The 15,573-nt window shown below is 47.3% G+C and overlaps 2 protein-coding genes across 7 annotated transcripts in view; one reads left to right on the top strand and one right to left on the bottom strand.

Annotated features, from left to right (window-relative positions):
* Positions 1-22: 22 nt before the first annotated feature.
* On the bottom strand, positions 23-1,519 carry LOC114790855 (calcium homeostasis modulator protein 5-like). The gene is made up of 2 exons (XM_028981255.1): positions 718-1,519; positions 23-609 (listed from the first exon to the last, which is right to left on the bottom strand). Exons 1-2 carry the CDS (start codon positions 1,294-1,296, stop codon positions 217-219), a joined length of 972 nt encoding a protein of 323 aa, XP_028837088.1. The 5' UTR covers positions 1,297-1,519; the 3' UTR covers positions 23-216.
* A 461-nt stretch (positions 1,520-1,980) lies between these two features.
* The window catches only part of klhl32 (kelch-like family member 32), a 16,635-nt gene continuing 3,042 nt past the window's right edge, over positions 1,981-15,573 (top strand). For 3 of the 6 annotated variants that reach the window (XR_003749716.1, XM_028979101.1, XM_028979104.1), the window contains exons 1-10: positions 1,981-2,043; positions 2,195-2,254; positions 2,345-2,500; positions 5,062-5,275; positions 5,372-5,473; positions 6,084-6,264; positions 8,747-8,854; positions 10,333-10,431; positions 11,836-12,051; positions 14,258-14,987. Coding sequence is in view for 5 of the 6 variants with exons in the window: in XM_028979101.1 (XP_028834934.1) it covers positions 5,451-5,473; positions 6,084-6,264; positions 8,747-8,854; positions 10,333-10,431; positions 11,836-12,051; positions 14,258-14,987 (1,357 nt within the window). In the remaining variant the exon portion in view is untranslated. Of the gene's footprint in view, positions 2,056-2,194; positions 2,255-2,344; positions 2,501-3,934; positions 4,533-5,061; positions 5,276-5,371; positions 5,474-5,689; positions 5,979-6,083; positions 6,265-8,746; positions 8,855-10,332; positions 10,432-11,835; positions 12,052-14,257; positions 14,988-15,573 lie in introns of those variants that run through there. The other 3 variants (XM_028979105.1, XM_028979103.1, XM_028979102.1) reach the window with 3 other exon arrangements.

The raw sequence follows: 15,573 nt of genomic DNA, 5'->3' as shown, positions 1-15,573 counted from the left end.
AGTGTAGTAGAGTTCTCAGTTAAAGAGTTAAAATGCTTTTTATTACCATTAATCATAAAAACGGACAACACTCAACGCCATGTCTGTCTGCGGGTCCTGCTCCTGGTCCATGAAATGCCATTCTTTGGTATGACAACAAAAACATGCAAAACAAAGATCTTCAAGATCTTTTCCCCAAATGAATGGAGTTATTTTAGTGCAGTCACATTCTCCTCTTTAAGTCATCTCAATTCCATGGTCAGCATCCAGGACAGGCCTCTTCTCTGGCCTGTCCTCCGGGTGGCTTGCCCGCTCCACGTACCTCTGCAGGGTGCTGTAGCACTGCTCGCTTCTGGTGAAATTGTACAGGGCAGAGATCTCTTCCCAAGCCTTGTGGTTGGGGAACGGGAATGCCTCCGGGTCGCGGTTCTCAAAAAAGCTCTTAAGGTTCCGGTCGGCCAGTTTAGTAGCGTAGTCGTCTGCGTACGTCTCAAACTTCTCCTTCTCTTTCTCCATGTAGCGCTTCCAGAAGGTGAGCTGCAGGTAGCTCACTTGGGAACGGCAGTTCTTGTAGCAGGTGCCAGTCAGACCCACAGCAGCTGATATTATTATGATGGCCCATCCCAAGATCTGCAGGCATTAAGTGACCAATTCAGTGTAATACAGTTTTATTAACGATCCACTTAATTTCTATGCATGTGGATCATTCATAAGATTTTTTTTCTTAAGGCTTCTTACCTGAGACTGGGCTCGAAACATTAGCAGAAGCTCCAGGTTCTCAAACTGGGAAAGCTTGGATTGAGCCTGACAGGGAACACGGGCCAGCTCCTGCCTGCATAGTGCAGTCTTGTTCTTGCACAGCAGAGGAACCACCAAGTTGTCCTCCAGGCCACTGACCGCACATTCGTAGAAGGTGCCGTTTAGCAGTGCCACACACAGCCACATAATCGGGGCCACACTGGCATGTGCCAGTACCTTCAGTTGAACCATGCAGCATCCAATAAAGTTGCCTCGAGGACAGAGCTTGAACGGGTCCAGGCAGCAGCCGGTGTAGAGCCTCCAGAGACGCGTGCTGATGAACAGACCCACAACCAGCAGCACAAAGGCCGGGCCCAGCAGGAAAGTCAATCCATACGCAAAATTCTGGGTGTGGTTGCATGGGCACTGAAAAGAGAAGAGAGTAAAAATCCTTTCTCCGCCTATGGTGAGGAGGCCCATGACACCATAGCCGATGGTTGACTTCTGGTTTGTGAAAAAGCGTAAAATGGTGTTGAGGGAATCTATTCCAGTCCCAGAGCTCTTCGGTAAATTCAGCATATCGGCGTTTTTTTTTTTTTAATAAAATAAGCTCAAAGCTTGGTTGACTCGGGAAGCTTCTTCTTTCGTTTTCAGAATATAGAAAAAAAAATGCAGCTGTCCTGTCTCTTCTTGCCCCTCCCTTTCTTCCTGTCTGCGCTGCTCGTCACCAGATGGTTGTTTTTCTCTTTCCTTTTTACACCACTCTCCGATCTGTTCTCCAGCTTTCTGGTTCTCCTCTCCTTTATTTTCACCACTTCTCAAACCCCTCCCTGATCCGGACCCTCCCTTATTTCTCCGAGCCCTTCGTCCTTCCCCCTTTCTTCCACACTGAAGGGATGTTACTGGGCTGAGCTTGTCTGTCTGGTTTCACACTGGACCGTCAATAACGAAACTGTAATATTTAAAAAATGTATGAAGGCTCACGTAATATCTCTTCAGCTGCAGTATATTGAATGTTTCATACAACACTTCAAACGGCTCCAGATTTAATGATGACATGACCATACAAGATGGGTGGTGGTATCTGCTTAGACGGCACATTGTCAGCACACACACAAAGGATGCACCCATCTCCTCTTACAGCCAGAAAGTCTAGTACGCTGTAAAACCCTGGCAGCGTGTACGAGCTTGAAAGAAACAAAATCAACGAAGGGATGTGTATTTTAAGAATGAGAGGACAGACCACGCCCCCACAGGGTGTGGCTTGCAAACTGAGGCAATCCAGAAAAATGGCTTCAGGTGTGTCTTTCAGCCTGGGAAATGAAGGTATTTTTCTATGTGCGTATCGATTTGGTTTGTTGCTTAGAACAATGGTGTTTTGAAATCGTTGGGTATAAATGTTGGGTATAATGTCGTTGTACCGGTTCTGTGTATAACTGAAAGCTTGCTGAAAGATGCATGTTTCAAACTATTGCAGAGACAAGGTAAAGAGGCTCAAGGCATCAGTGGAGGCACTTCATGTTCACTTTTGAATGAGGTCAGGCGTTGCAGAAGTAAAAAGATTCCCAAGCGTGGAGGAAGTGCAAGCCACGCAAACCGTGCAGCCAATTTTGCTTTTGCATTTTAGCTTCAATTCCTGAATCGAAACAAGCCTTGTATTGCAAGTGGCTCTGGGATGTTGCGCCCCCTAACGTCAAGAACACAACTATGCAGCATCAACAGAATTTCAGCGAGCAGGGAAGTACAAGACCTCTTCCCCTTAACACAGCCATCATGTTCATCAGTAAGCAATTACAACCTTGAATCAAAAAACAGTGGGCCAAACTATGAAAACTATGAACTCAAGATATTTCCTGTTTTGCCTTTCAGCTTCATTTCATTTATAGATCCACATCCTTATCTACGGTTCAGATCTGCAACACAATGTAGAAAATGTTTAGATTAGATTAGATTCAACTTTATTGTCATTACACATGTACAAGTACAGGGCAACGAAATGTAGTTTAGGTCTAACCAGAAGTGCAATAAGCAGCAAGTGCAGGATACAGTTCAAATAAGTTAAGTTATATATATATACATAAAGTGATATGTGCTATACATAAGGTGATATGTGCAGTACAAAGTGATATGTGCAGTACAAAGTGATATGTGCAGTGCAGTGATTATCAAGAGTGAATGGGGGGGGCAGAGGAGTTCAGCAAGGAAACAGCTCTGGGAAAAAAGCTGTTCCTAAGTCTGCTGGTTCTTGTCCGTGGTAGCCTGAACCGTCTGCCTGAAGGCAGGAGAGAGAACAGTTCGTGGGCCGGGTGGGAGGAGTCCTTAAGAATACTGTGAGCTCGACGCAGACAGTGCTTCCTCTGGATTTCCTCAATGGATGGAAGTGGAGTCCCTGTGATGCGCTGGGCAGTTTTCACCACCCGCTGCATCGCCTTACGCTCAGCAACAGTGCAGCTTCCATACCACACTGTGAGACAGCTGGTAAGGATGCTCTCTATTGTAGAGCGGTAAAAGTTCAACAGGATGGTAGTGGGTAGCTGGTTCTTTTTTAATGTTCTCAAGAAGAAGAGGCGCTGGTGAGCCTTCTTGACCAGGCTGGAGGTGTTAATGGTCCAGGACAGGTCCTCTGAGATGTGGGACCCCAGGAACTTGAAGGATGTAACAGGCTGCACAGTCATCCCATTGATGTGGATGGGATCATGCGAGCCTCTTCTCTCCCTCCTGAAGTCCACAATGAGCTCCTTGGTCTTGGTGGTGTTTAAAAGAAGGTTATTTTCTGTGCACCAAGTGGCCAGATGCTGGACCTCCTCCCTGTAGGCAGTCTCATCGTTGTTGTCGATGAGACCTATCACCGTGGTGTCATCTGCAAACTTAATAACGGAGTTTGATCCATACATAGGTCGGCAGTCATGGGTGAAGAGGGAGTAGAGGAAGGGGCTCAGCACACAGCCCTGTGGTACACCAGTGTTGAGCGTGACAGTAGTGGAGCGGATGTGGCCTGACCTTACATGCTGTGGTCTGCTGGTCAGAAAGTCCATAATCCAGTTGCAAAAAAAAATGTAGGCGCAGGATCAATTTATTTCAATTCCATTGTGTTTTTTTTTTTTTTTTTGTTTATTTGAAATGTTTGGAATGAAATGTTTGAATTTAATCTACTACTACTTTAGATGAATTCCATGCATTTAAAAAAAAAGTGTCATGCATCTTCATTGATTGTCAAATGGAATGATACCTTACCTTATGTCAAGAATGCCATTTTAGTATACATCATGCTGGTTAGTATATTAAGTATAAGTATCATTATAATGGTATTTGTAATTATATTTTACAAGAATATGAATCACTATGGATCCTGAGGTCTAAACAGTAAATCTGTAGCAAAACCGCTCACATTATACATTATATTTAGAAATCAGCTACATGACATATGACTTGAAGCACATTTGGGTTTACGGCTTACATCATCAGTAAAAACCAGCGTGTTGCCAGTGTCGTAATTCTTGTGCACACACTGGGTCTTGACGCCGTAAATCCTCTGGTTGCAGCCGACATGTTTTGGTAAGTGGGTTTGGTTGACGTCCCCTCGTATTCGGTGCCGCTTTTGGCAGGCTCCGCCCTCCATATGACCATATCCGGGTGTCGCCGCGTCCCACGTGACCGAGCGTATGCGAGCGATTTGGGGAGGCGGGGCTTGGGTCGCCACAATGTGGCTAATACAGCGCGACACGGCGTGATGCGAGGTGCGCTGGCTCCACGGTCCCGCTCCAGAGTGGGTTTCTCGGGACTACAGGCGCACCAGAACCCGAAGACCCCGAACGGTGCGTCTTTCTTTTTATTATTATTATTATTACTATTATTTCGTTTATTTTGCTCTATTTCTCAAATGTGACCTATTTTTAGCAAACACGCGTGCTTTTTTCCTGTGTGAGAGGCCGGTGAGCACCGCGTTTTCACGGCGGGACTCTAACGAGGTCATGTGCTGATCTTTAAATACCCAGAACCTGGTGCTGCTCCTGAGCGGCCCTGTTGCTAGGAGACGTTTGGCTGATTTAAAAGTGATAGCGGACGTGGACGTGGTCCACTGTTCTCCACAGGTTTTTTTTTTTTACCCCTTTTGCATTGTTATTCACGCGCGCACCGTAAATTGCATTAATGGAAATTATGGATGGAAAAAATATGGATGCGTGATGTTGCAGCATTGCCCAGAGGCACTGGACCAATCATGAAGTCTCGCATTTATCAACTTGGCAGCTCCATGGCATGCAGCTGCAAATATCGCAAAGCTTAAAACAATTTAATAGGTAGGCTAGCGTGCATCATTTAGGATTTTTTTTTTTTTTCTCTTAGTGACCACAGCTGGGTGTCTGAAGGTCATCCGGTAATCAGATAATAAAATCCCTGGACGCCACAGCCATGCGAGGACATTTGACCGTTTGGCCTCCGATTGTCCTTTTGCTTGTGTGGATCTGTCTGGACGGGGAGCTCCGGTGATGCCTTGAGACGGTGCCACGTCTGGTCGTGCTGCAGTCGCTGCCTGAGTACAGCTTCGGTGCTGATGCAGGTAGGGTTTCGTGTCATCGCTGCGTCATTGGACTGCAAAGAACTGGAAATGTGTTGTGTGGTCGAGGTTTATGATAAGAGTCTTTAACTTCCGTAGCCGTCCGTCGCCTGCACATGATCTGTGAGGTTCTCCGCCCTCTTATCCAGCCCAGATCGACCCCCCTCTCTACAGGAGCATGCCCTCTGAGCTACTTCTCAGGTAAGGACGTTGCTCTCTGATTTGGCTGTGTTCAATCTACACTCTTTCTACACTCCTTCTTCCACTCGCATAAACCCTGCCACCATCCGCCCCTTAACTGTGTTTTTCCAGGTTTGCTGAACTGATTTGGGGAAATTTAGCTTGGAGAGAGAGAGAGAGAGATGCTCCTGTTTTTGCAATCTTGATCCTGACGTCTGCTCTCTGTGTCTTTGCCAGGAGGGACTCTGGAACTCCGCCCTTAATCCCAGCAGCCCGAGGCCAAGCATTTTAGTTATGAGACATTTACTAGTGCATACAGGAAGTAAAGTGACCCCTTCATTCATATAAACACCAACAATGTCTGAATTAATGATAGGAACCAAACCTGGAAAATCGGAGCGCTTCACATGTCCATTTGCGCCATTTATCAGACGCCCTTATCCAGAGCGACTAATAATCAGTAGTTACACGGACCGTCCCCCTGGAGACACTCAGGGTTAAGTGTCTGTGGTCTTCTGGTTCGTAGGCAAGTGTCTTACCCACCAGGCTTCAGACACAGATAGACACCCGAGGACTGTAGGGGGCATTGTCCTCAATGTCTCATTCCTCTCCTTCTCATTTCCTGTCTCAGAACCCAGGACATGCTGACGGGACAGAGGCTGTGCCAGTCCAAATCCCACCAGGACTCCGTCCTCTCTGCCCTCAACCAGCAGCGGAAGGACGGTGTCCTCTGCGATGTCACTCTGGTGGCCGGGGATCAGAAGTTCCACGCCCACAAAGCTGTCCTGGCAGCGTGCAGCGATTACTTCCGGGTGAGTTTTTATTCAGCCCAAGTTCCACTAGCTGAGAAGAGAGCTGCTCGGCTCCGAAGGGCTGGGACTGCAAGGCGGACACTGATGTATACGGCTGGGGAGCGTGGAGACTGTCTCAGAGAGCAGCCAGGCACGTGTACGAAGGAGAGATTGGATTTTTTAAAGAAAGGCAATAAATCTCCAGCTGCAGACGAGAGTGGATTTATTCAGGCCGGGTATTTCTGTTGGAGGAGAGCAGGGTGGACGGTAGCAAAGATGCTGGATTTTACTGTCCCGGTCAGATCTTGTTGGGTAAATAAATAAATAGTGGATAAAAAGATATTTAATATTAGAAATAAAATATTAATATTTTTCTCTTCAATTTTGGAATACATTTTTTTAAATATATTTTTGTGTATTTTTACATGCACTAGTATGTACTTGGGCTAAGTCATAGTGCTTCTTAAAGACATGCATATAGATTCATATATCTACATGTAAGTCCTATATTATGTGTGTGTATAGCATCAATCTTCATCGGGTCAGTGAGGCTGTTAATTAGGGCTTTATCAATCAGCATTAGACTGTTTATCTAAATTATTGAACGTCTTGTAGGGACTATTGGGGCTATTTTAAAGGTGAATTGCAAGACAAAATAATGCTATGCAGGAGTTTTTGTCCTGAAATTCCATAGATTGGCAATTGTCAATTTTGTTCTGAATCCTGGCTCAGTCCTGTGTGTGTGTGTGTGTGTGTGTGTGTGTGTGTGTGTGTGCACACACCCCAAAGTGTGAGTAAATGAGGTGAGAATTACGTCCCGGACACACTGGTATCAGTGGTAACCTAGCGGTCAAGGAAACTGACGCATAATCGGAGAGCTGTGGGTTCGAATCCCCAAACCGCCGAGGTGGCACTGAGAAAAGCACCGTCCCCACACACTGCTCCCCGGGCGCCCACTGCCCACTCAGGGTGATGGTTAAAAGCAGAGGACACATTTCGTTGAGTCACCGTGTGCTTGGCTTGCTGTGCTTCACAATGACAATCACTTCACTTTCACTTTTACTGTCAGGACGGCCCTGGAGGAGCCATTAATGATTAATGCTGTATTCATCTAACGATGTTCTCCCTCCCTCTACCCTGTCCTTTCTCTTGAACTGAAACGAGGAACGTCAACTGGACGTGACTGGTAGCAACAGGGTACTTCATCAAATGACTCTGTCCAGCCTCGGTCGCTTTATCTCAACCTCTCAAACTTCTGGGAACTAGGTCGGAACGCGACTGTTGTTCCTGGCTGTGGTGCTGGTGGAGATATCATTGGACCAGGACAGACCGGAGCACACCTCCTGTGTACAGACTGCCAATGCATTGCCTAATGTAGATATTACCCAGACTGCTATTTCACCAAGATGTGTACTTTTCCACAGCTACACAATCCACCCGCCGGGCTGATCATTTAGCTCCGTTTTTTCTTTGTCTGTTTTCAGTTCCTGCGTTATTTGCATTCGTGGAGCACGGAGTCGCGCACGCTCAGCTAGTACAGCCGCAGTAATTTGCATGCTGGCGAATCGGCCCGAGCGCCATTTTTATCTGCGGCCATCACCGGTGCAAAGCCCCTCCCCTCGGCGCTGAAACTCCGTCACAGTGCTCTCCCTCCCTCCCTCCCTCAAGGTCAAGAGTCGCCCCCGTGGGCCATGTGACTCGGGACTCCGGGCCCGATTATCTGCTGTTACCCAGTGAGCGTCCCCGTCCAAGGAGTGGACGGCGGCCCCCCCAGACGGCGCTGGTGGCTGATGGTCACTCAAGCGGGACCTTTTAATTAAGGCACCGAGCGAGGCAAGAAGGCTGCGCGCTAATGAGATGTAGCCTTTTAAAGGCCGAATCAATGTTATTCTCAAAATTAGCAGTGGGGGCCGCTTTAATTAAAAGCTGTAGCGAGGAGGACAGATGCAGTATAATAAAGGCAGCCTGGTTTGAGCCAAAAGAAATCATTAAATAAATCGCATTCCCTGACGTGTTCCAGTGGTTACGCAACTAGTTTCGATCTTTGCTGTACTTTTGAACGACTTTTTAACTCAAAGGCGCTGTGCTGGCAGCGGCCGGTGACTTGTGGGCACTTGGCTTCGGCCTGTGTTATGATTCACGCTCGTCCAGCTCCCATCATTACACGAGCTCTGATCGTCGCCTTCTCCATACACACACAGTGGGACAGCGATCAATGCCTTTGATTAGTGAGCACTCAGCAGGGAGCACAATGTGACTGGACTGGCCTCTTAGTTGCTGTGTGTGTGTGTGTTTCAATTGACGTTTGGTCATTGATTCCTTCTCTCGTACGTCTGGACCGTAATTAATGCTTTGCTGATTTAATTGGTTTGGTGCAGGAACTAGGCGTATGTCCAGTTATGGGTCTTTGGTGAGGAGGATCTGCTGGACAAAAATGTCTAAATGTTGAAGGACCACAATTCCTGACACGCGTTGGTGACTCTCTGTGTTTGTCTGGCCTCAGGCGATGTTCAGCCTGTGCATGGTGGAGAGCGAAGCCGACGAGGTCACCCTGCAGGGGGTGACGTGTGTAGGACTGAAGCACGCCCTCGACTTTGCCTACACGGGCCAGGTAACAACGGCACTCTGCACCCACGCTGGGCCGGGCTACCAAGTTAAAGTTAAAGTTAGTAACACACACGTCAGTGTTAGAAATCAGTAATAGTTTCATTTCTGTGGTGATTGTGAGGGAACACGTGGCTTCATTCTAGCAGATTTCCTGAACTAAGGAATGGAGCATTGCCAAATATTCAAATATTTATAACTGAGATATTATCTACACGGGGCTCTCCAGTTTCAGGAAGAGTTTGGAGTGAGCTTACATCTGTCGTGGCAGCAGCAGCCAAACCCAATTCTCCATTTATTCAGACTATTCAGGAACAAGTATGTTACCACGGCTCCAAAAATTCTACCGTGGCTCCAATTTTTTTTTTTTAATGATTAAAACCGATTTGCTTTATTAGTTTAGCAATAGTGCTTGAGACTTACATGAGCACTCAGACACTACAGACCTCCACCAAGAACAACTGCTTAAGATTTGCTGTGTGTCTGGATGTAGTATGAAGACAGTTGACCGGCTGCTCTTGTGAATATCAGACAATTCTAACCTGCGGATTTGGATTGAGGGAAGTTGTCATATTTCTGTTTCATGGCTCTTTAACAGTTGAACAGTAAGCTGCAGGATGGCACGGTCAATGACTTTTGAAACCTGCTGAACAGGTTCACAATACCCCTTAATATGCATCTGCTCTACAAGCAAATGGGCACTTCATTGTCTTATTCTTTATCTCTCAATTTTTCATAGAAATTGGGCCTTCTGTGCACACAATAACTTGATATCCTACAGACAACACATTGTCTGAAATGTATGTTATTGGCTAAAATGAACACCCGCTTGAGAAATGACAAATGGCTGTAGATGAGCCTCCGAGATATTATAATTACAGTGGACTGGCTCACAAGAAGGGACAAAAAAAACGAGCATATCCACCTATCCTATTCGCTGTGTTTTACAGATCTGTTTGGCTGAATGATGGGCGTGGCTGCTGGCTTCTGTGTGACAAATCCCTGACTTTGGCAGGCCTGCAACTTGTAATTAGGAATAACAGAATTCTCCTGTGGGGATCAGCACAGGGAATTATGTATGTAGGTCAGCTTGGACCATAATGGTCCTCCCAGACATGCACACGTCCCTCTATAGCAATAAGCGTACATCCATCTTATGAGCCAAAGCCACTGGAAGGACTTGTCACCATAACTGTTTAGATTTGTTTTGTGTAATATTTTTGTAAGATTTTTGCTAAGGTATTATGATTTATGCAGATTATTTTAAAGATAATGCAATTGTAACAATGTAGAACATTCATTCTTATATAATGACCACATTTAGATTTGTTTTTATGGTTATTAAACTACTTTATGTATACTGTAGGTGATATATTGACGACAAGCACTGCGACAACGGTCCCGGTTATTGGAGTTTGGCGACCTCTAGGGGGGCAGGGTTAGTATATGAGTGGGAGTCTCAGGCTCAGTGTCCCTTGTCCCCAGATAACCTTGGAGCCGGGCGTAATCCAGGACGTACTGTCCGCTGGAAGCCACCTCCAGCTGCTGGAGCTGCTCAGTCTCTGCTCACACTACCTCATCCAAGTGAGTTGGTCTCTCTGTCTAGTTAACACACTGCAGCAGTGTGGATAATTCTTTTGATTTTCATGCTGTACATAATAGTAGTATTGTTAACCAGCGCGGCCTCTGTGTTCACATTTTCATAGCACAGAATTTATGTATTCTTAACGGACACCGCATAAACTGGAATATGGGACGGGATGGGAAGGTTTTGGGGATGAATGTAGTGCCCACTAGATGGCACTCTGTCTCTACAGTTGTACTGTTTTTCGAGAATAACAATAAGATTCAGATGTACTTTATTGGCTGGACTGTTACAGTATTACTAAAGCAGCCGGGCATGCAACTGGTAAAGTAAATAAGATTATTTTACAGATTTCATGAAAGAACAGTTGCTTTTCTAGCTATTTTCTCATAACTGCAAATTTTGCAATGCTGCATTTTGTATTTGTTCAATTATGATTCAGCTAGATCTCACTTGGTTTCACCTTTTTGCCACCAATTCTGAAGTCACTGCCATTTTATGGCCTCTAGACATTGACCACTGTGGCTGTTTGACTATCTGCCAGTGAAAGGCCCCAATTTAACATTATCTATTTGTCAAAATCTTAAAATGTGGAGTTGCAGCTTCTTAACTGAACTGACTCATAACATCACGGGTCACTGAGTTTTTGACTCATGCACCTCAGCACTATGTAAATTAATCTGAATGTTATCTATATGTGTGTGTGTGTGTGTGTGTGTGTGTGTGTGTGTGTGTGTATATATATATATATATATATATATATACATACACACACACACAGCTCACTTTATTCCACACATTCCACCTGGAAGCTGCGATGCAGAAACTGTTTAAAGAGGAAACGGAAGCTCAAACACTTTTTGTATCCACAGCCAAAATCCATGTTAAATGTTGCATAAAGCAAATGATTTCCATCTTCATTTTTACATACCCATACATTAGCATGTGACCCTGATGCTTTCTTCACACAACACATGATATTAATAATATTCACCAATAATTATATTCAGCAGTCATTAAAAGTAGAAGGTGCATCTCGGTAATCAGCACAAAGTGGCATAAAATTGCAAAGTGACTCTCATCCTGATTCACTTCAATTAGCGTTTTTAAAAAATTACTATTTAATACCACCTTGTCCCTTAAATGATCATGTTAAATATTTCAGCAATGTAATTAGGATAAAAGCTGCTCAAAATATAATTCTGTAGCTTCATAGTTGTGAATTTCTGGATGTAAACAGTTCAAACTACACAACTTATTTATAATTTATTATAATATTATAACTTTAAAATGGCCACCCTAGCCTTGATTTTGCTGAACACATTGAGGATGATCATATGTCTACGTTCTGCCAAAAACCAACCTTCCATTACCATACTAAACTAAACAAACCTGGTCCCCAGGAGCTGAACAGTCTGAACTACCTGGACCTGTACCGGTTGGCGGACATGTTCCACCTGCCTGCGCTGGAGGAAGCGGTGGTGGGCTTCCTGGTGGACCACCTGTCTGAGCTTCAGCAGAGCCGTCAGGAGGAGGTGCTCCTGCTCCCCTACCGCCTGCTCCGGGAGGTGCTGAAGAGTGACCGCCTCACCTCCCTCAACGAGGAGGAGATCTGGCAGGTGACCGACCGCGGTTGTGCAGTCGATGCGAAGTATGAATAGATAATGAGCGCTGCCGTGTGTGAGTGGATATTCGCCTTAAAAAAAATAATCTTTCTTGCCTCTTCATCAATCACTTTTTTTCTATAACATCAAATTGAACATTTTCCTCATGCATCAAACCCTGCTGCCTGTCACCGAATTCACTATTTGTGTGTGTGTGTGTGTGTGTGTGTGCGTGCGCGCTTGCCAGAAGGATGAAGGATTGAGGGATATCAGTGTGTGTGTGTGTGTGTGTGTGTGTGTTTGGGGAGGGGGTTTGCGGGCTGCGGTGTGACTGTTCATTTGCACCAATCAGGCGCCCCCCCCCCCCACCCCCACCACCCCTCCCCGGGCTCCCTCTGATTAGGCCCACCGCGGCTCCATCAGGGCCCCAATCCCCCAGCTGTCACTCCGGCCGCCCCACTGATTGAAAACAATCAGGCCTCTGATGGCACAATTACCCTGACCCTTTAACCAGGCGCCGCTGCCATAATCAGGGGCTGATTAGGCTGCTTTGGGCCTTCTTCACTTTACGGAGAAGGTTAATTTGGGCATCAGACGGAAGCGTGATGGGCGCTGGGGCCGCTGCCGCAGTCCGCCCGTGGAACGTGTGCCCACCAATACCACCCCGATATAGTTTCTCTGTCAATCATCGTCACGCAGAGTTCTCAGAGTCTCGCGCTCTGGAAATCACATTTTCTTTCCTTTTTTTTTTTTTTTTTCTTCTCCTCCCATCTCTTCTTTGCCCCCCTCTCTCTCTCTTTTGCTCGCTCTCTCTTTTCTGTGGGTGGGGGAGTTAATTTATTCTCTGCCCCGAGGAAGTTCTCTGATCCAGCGTGACCTTCACAGTCAACAGACGCGGCAGCGCTCGCACCTCTTTCTTTTGCTCGCTCGCTCAAGCTCTCTCAGTCTCTCTCTCTCTGCAAAGAGGCACAAGGATGGAGGGGGGGGGGGGGATTAGGGGAGTAAGGAGGAACAAACAGACGGGTGACACGTTAAAGGAAAAAGACAACATAAAGAATCTCGGTGAAGCTAACCACCAACAATTTGTTGTTGCTCGGTGGAGAGATCACTCCAAAATCTCACCCATGGGTGTTCGGTAGGGTGAAGATCCGGTGAAGTTCAAATCAGCAATGCTGCTGGCCCGTTGATGGCGGCACCACGCCCATCACAACCGTCCCTGCCTATCAGTAACACAGTTGACTCATAAAAGTGTGTCAACATATGTCTTCTGTCATCACTCAGCATTTTTCTTAATTGAAGTGAATGTTATTGTGATACACAGCAGCACAGCACATGGTGCACACAGTGCTCTGCATTTATCCCATCACCCTGAGTGAGCAGTGGGCACCATGACCGGTGCCCGGGGAGCAGTGTGTGTGGGGACGGTGCTTTGCTCAGTGGCACCTTGGCGGATCGGGATTCGAACCTGCAACCTTCTGATTATAGGGCTGCTTCCTTAACCGCTAGGCCGCCGCTGCCCCGTTATTTAACTTGCTGCAATCATGACAGACAAGACCGGGGCGCAGAGAAAAAGAGAAAGTGGGGTGAGAAGAAAAAAAGGATAAACCCCACTATCCTTCTGATGGACCAAGTGGGCCCACGTTGTTCCTTTTAATTCGTCTGTCGCTTGAGAGGAAGAAGAAGAGGATGAGAGCAGGGTGGCGAGTTGTGGAGGACGAGAACCGTCGTGGAGACCGTCGCTGTGCACCGCAGGCTACCGGGCCTCCTCCGTAATCTCCCGGCGCCGTAATAAGTTCCCTGTCTCTGCGCTGATTGTGTTAAAAGCCACTTTGTTTCCCCCGATAGCGCCATCGTTTATCCGCAGCCATCTCGCCCACATCCGCGTGCCTTTGCTGCCAAACAACTTCAGATTGCTCTCAAGTTCAATTAACTCCCCTTTGTCCGACTCCCTCAGCTCTGCCGAGTGTGTGCCGGGGTGCGGGAGTGTATTCCCCTCACGCTTTTTCCCGGAGTGTGTGTGTGTGTGTGTGTGTGTGTGTGTGTGTGTGTGTGTGTGTTCTGCTCCATTTGCATTTTTATTTGTGGGATAAATATGTATCCGCATGTTGATATCGGTTGCGTGTTTGGCGACTGTCCGGCACCCCCGCCGGGCCCCACCACGTCCTTTCATGTGAGCAGTTTGATCCGGGCGGAATACCGATCGGCCCGTTTTCTCCGGCAGCTCGTGGTGCGTTGGCTGGAGCACGACTGCCGCTACCAGTACACGGAGGACCTCCTGCAGCACGTCCGCTACGGCCTGATGGACGTGGCCGCGCTGCACCGCGTGGCCCGCGGCCACCCGCTGGCCCAGTCCAGCTCCGCGGCCGCCGGCCTGGTGGAGGAGGCGCTGGAGTACCACCGGTCCACCTTCGCCCAGCCGCTGCGGCAGACGCCGCGCACCAAGCCCCGCTCCCGCTCGCTGACCCTCTACATCGCCGGCGGCCGCAAGAGGGAGGTCAGCCGCGTGCGCGAGCTCCGCTACTTCAACCCCGCCGCGCCGGAGCAGGCGGCCCGGGTGGCCGGTGGCTCCAACTGGAGCGAGCTGGCGCCCATGCCCTCGGGCCGGAGCCACCACTGCGTGGCGGTCATGGGCGACTTCCTGTTCGTGGCCGGCGGCGAGGTGGAGCACGCCACCGGGAGGACCTGTGCCGTCAGGAGCGCCTGCCGCTACGACCCGCGGGGGAACCGCTGGACGGACGTCGCCCCCATGAAGGCCTGTCGGGAGCACTTTGTGCTGGGAGCTCTGGGACAGTTCCTCTACGCCGTGGGAGGCCGTAATGAGCTCCGGCAGGTGCTGCCCTCCGTGGAGCGATACTGTCCCAAGAGGAACAAGTGGACCTTCGTCCAGTCCTTCGACCGCTCGCTGTCCTGCCATGCGGGCTGCGTTGCTGACGGCCTGCTGTGGGTTTCAGGTAGAGCAGACATCATAACTCGCTATTATCAGTGTATATGATCTATAAAATTGTAACTGCAAATTCCCTTTTTATTCGTCCACAGTGTCTGATTAATAATAATTACATAATACATACGGGCTGTTTGCATGGTAATGAATGACAACTGAACCCAAACCACATCAAACTGCTAAAAGTCCCTAACCCTAACCCTAACCATATGTGGTATTTGTGCTACTGTGTGGCCCAACCCTAATGTCCATTGTATTATATGTTAAAAATGGATTAATATACTATCTATAGTAGATACCTGAGCCTGTCCTGGTACAGGGCAGGGACCCACCCGGCACAATTACCACATGACTATTATTAAATTATGATATTATAAACAATATTATGCTGGTCTACACCCTTATGAACTATAGCACAGGAAGATGATTTTGTTTTGCTGTTTAATGACACAAAACATAAAGTGTGCACTACCATATACATGCTTATATTTCATATATGTGGTCTGGTGTCTGTTTCAGCAAAAATGCCAATGTTTCAATTGGTTTATTAAAAAAATAAAATTGTGAAGAGATATTTGGGAAACCTAATATAAAAA

The sequence above is a fragment of the Denticeps clupeoides genome, chromosome 5 (assembly GCF_900700375.1).
Source record: "Denticeps clupeoides chromosome 5, fDenClu1.1, whole genome shotgun sequence".
Classification (NCBI taxonomy): Eukaryota; Metazoa; Chordata; class Actinopteri; order Clupeiformes; family Denticipitidae; genus Denticeps; species Denticeps clupeoides.
The sequence above is the reverse complement of the archived record's forward strand: the minus strand, read 5'-3'. Positions and strand labels throughout refer to the sequence as shown.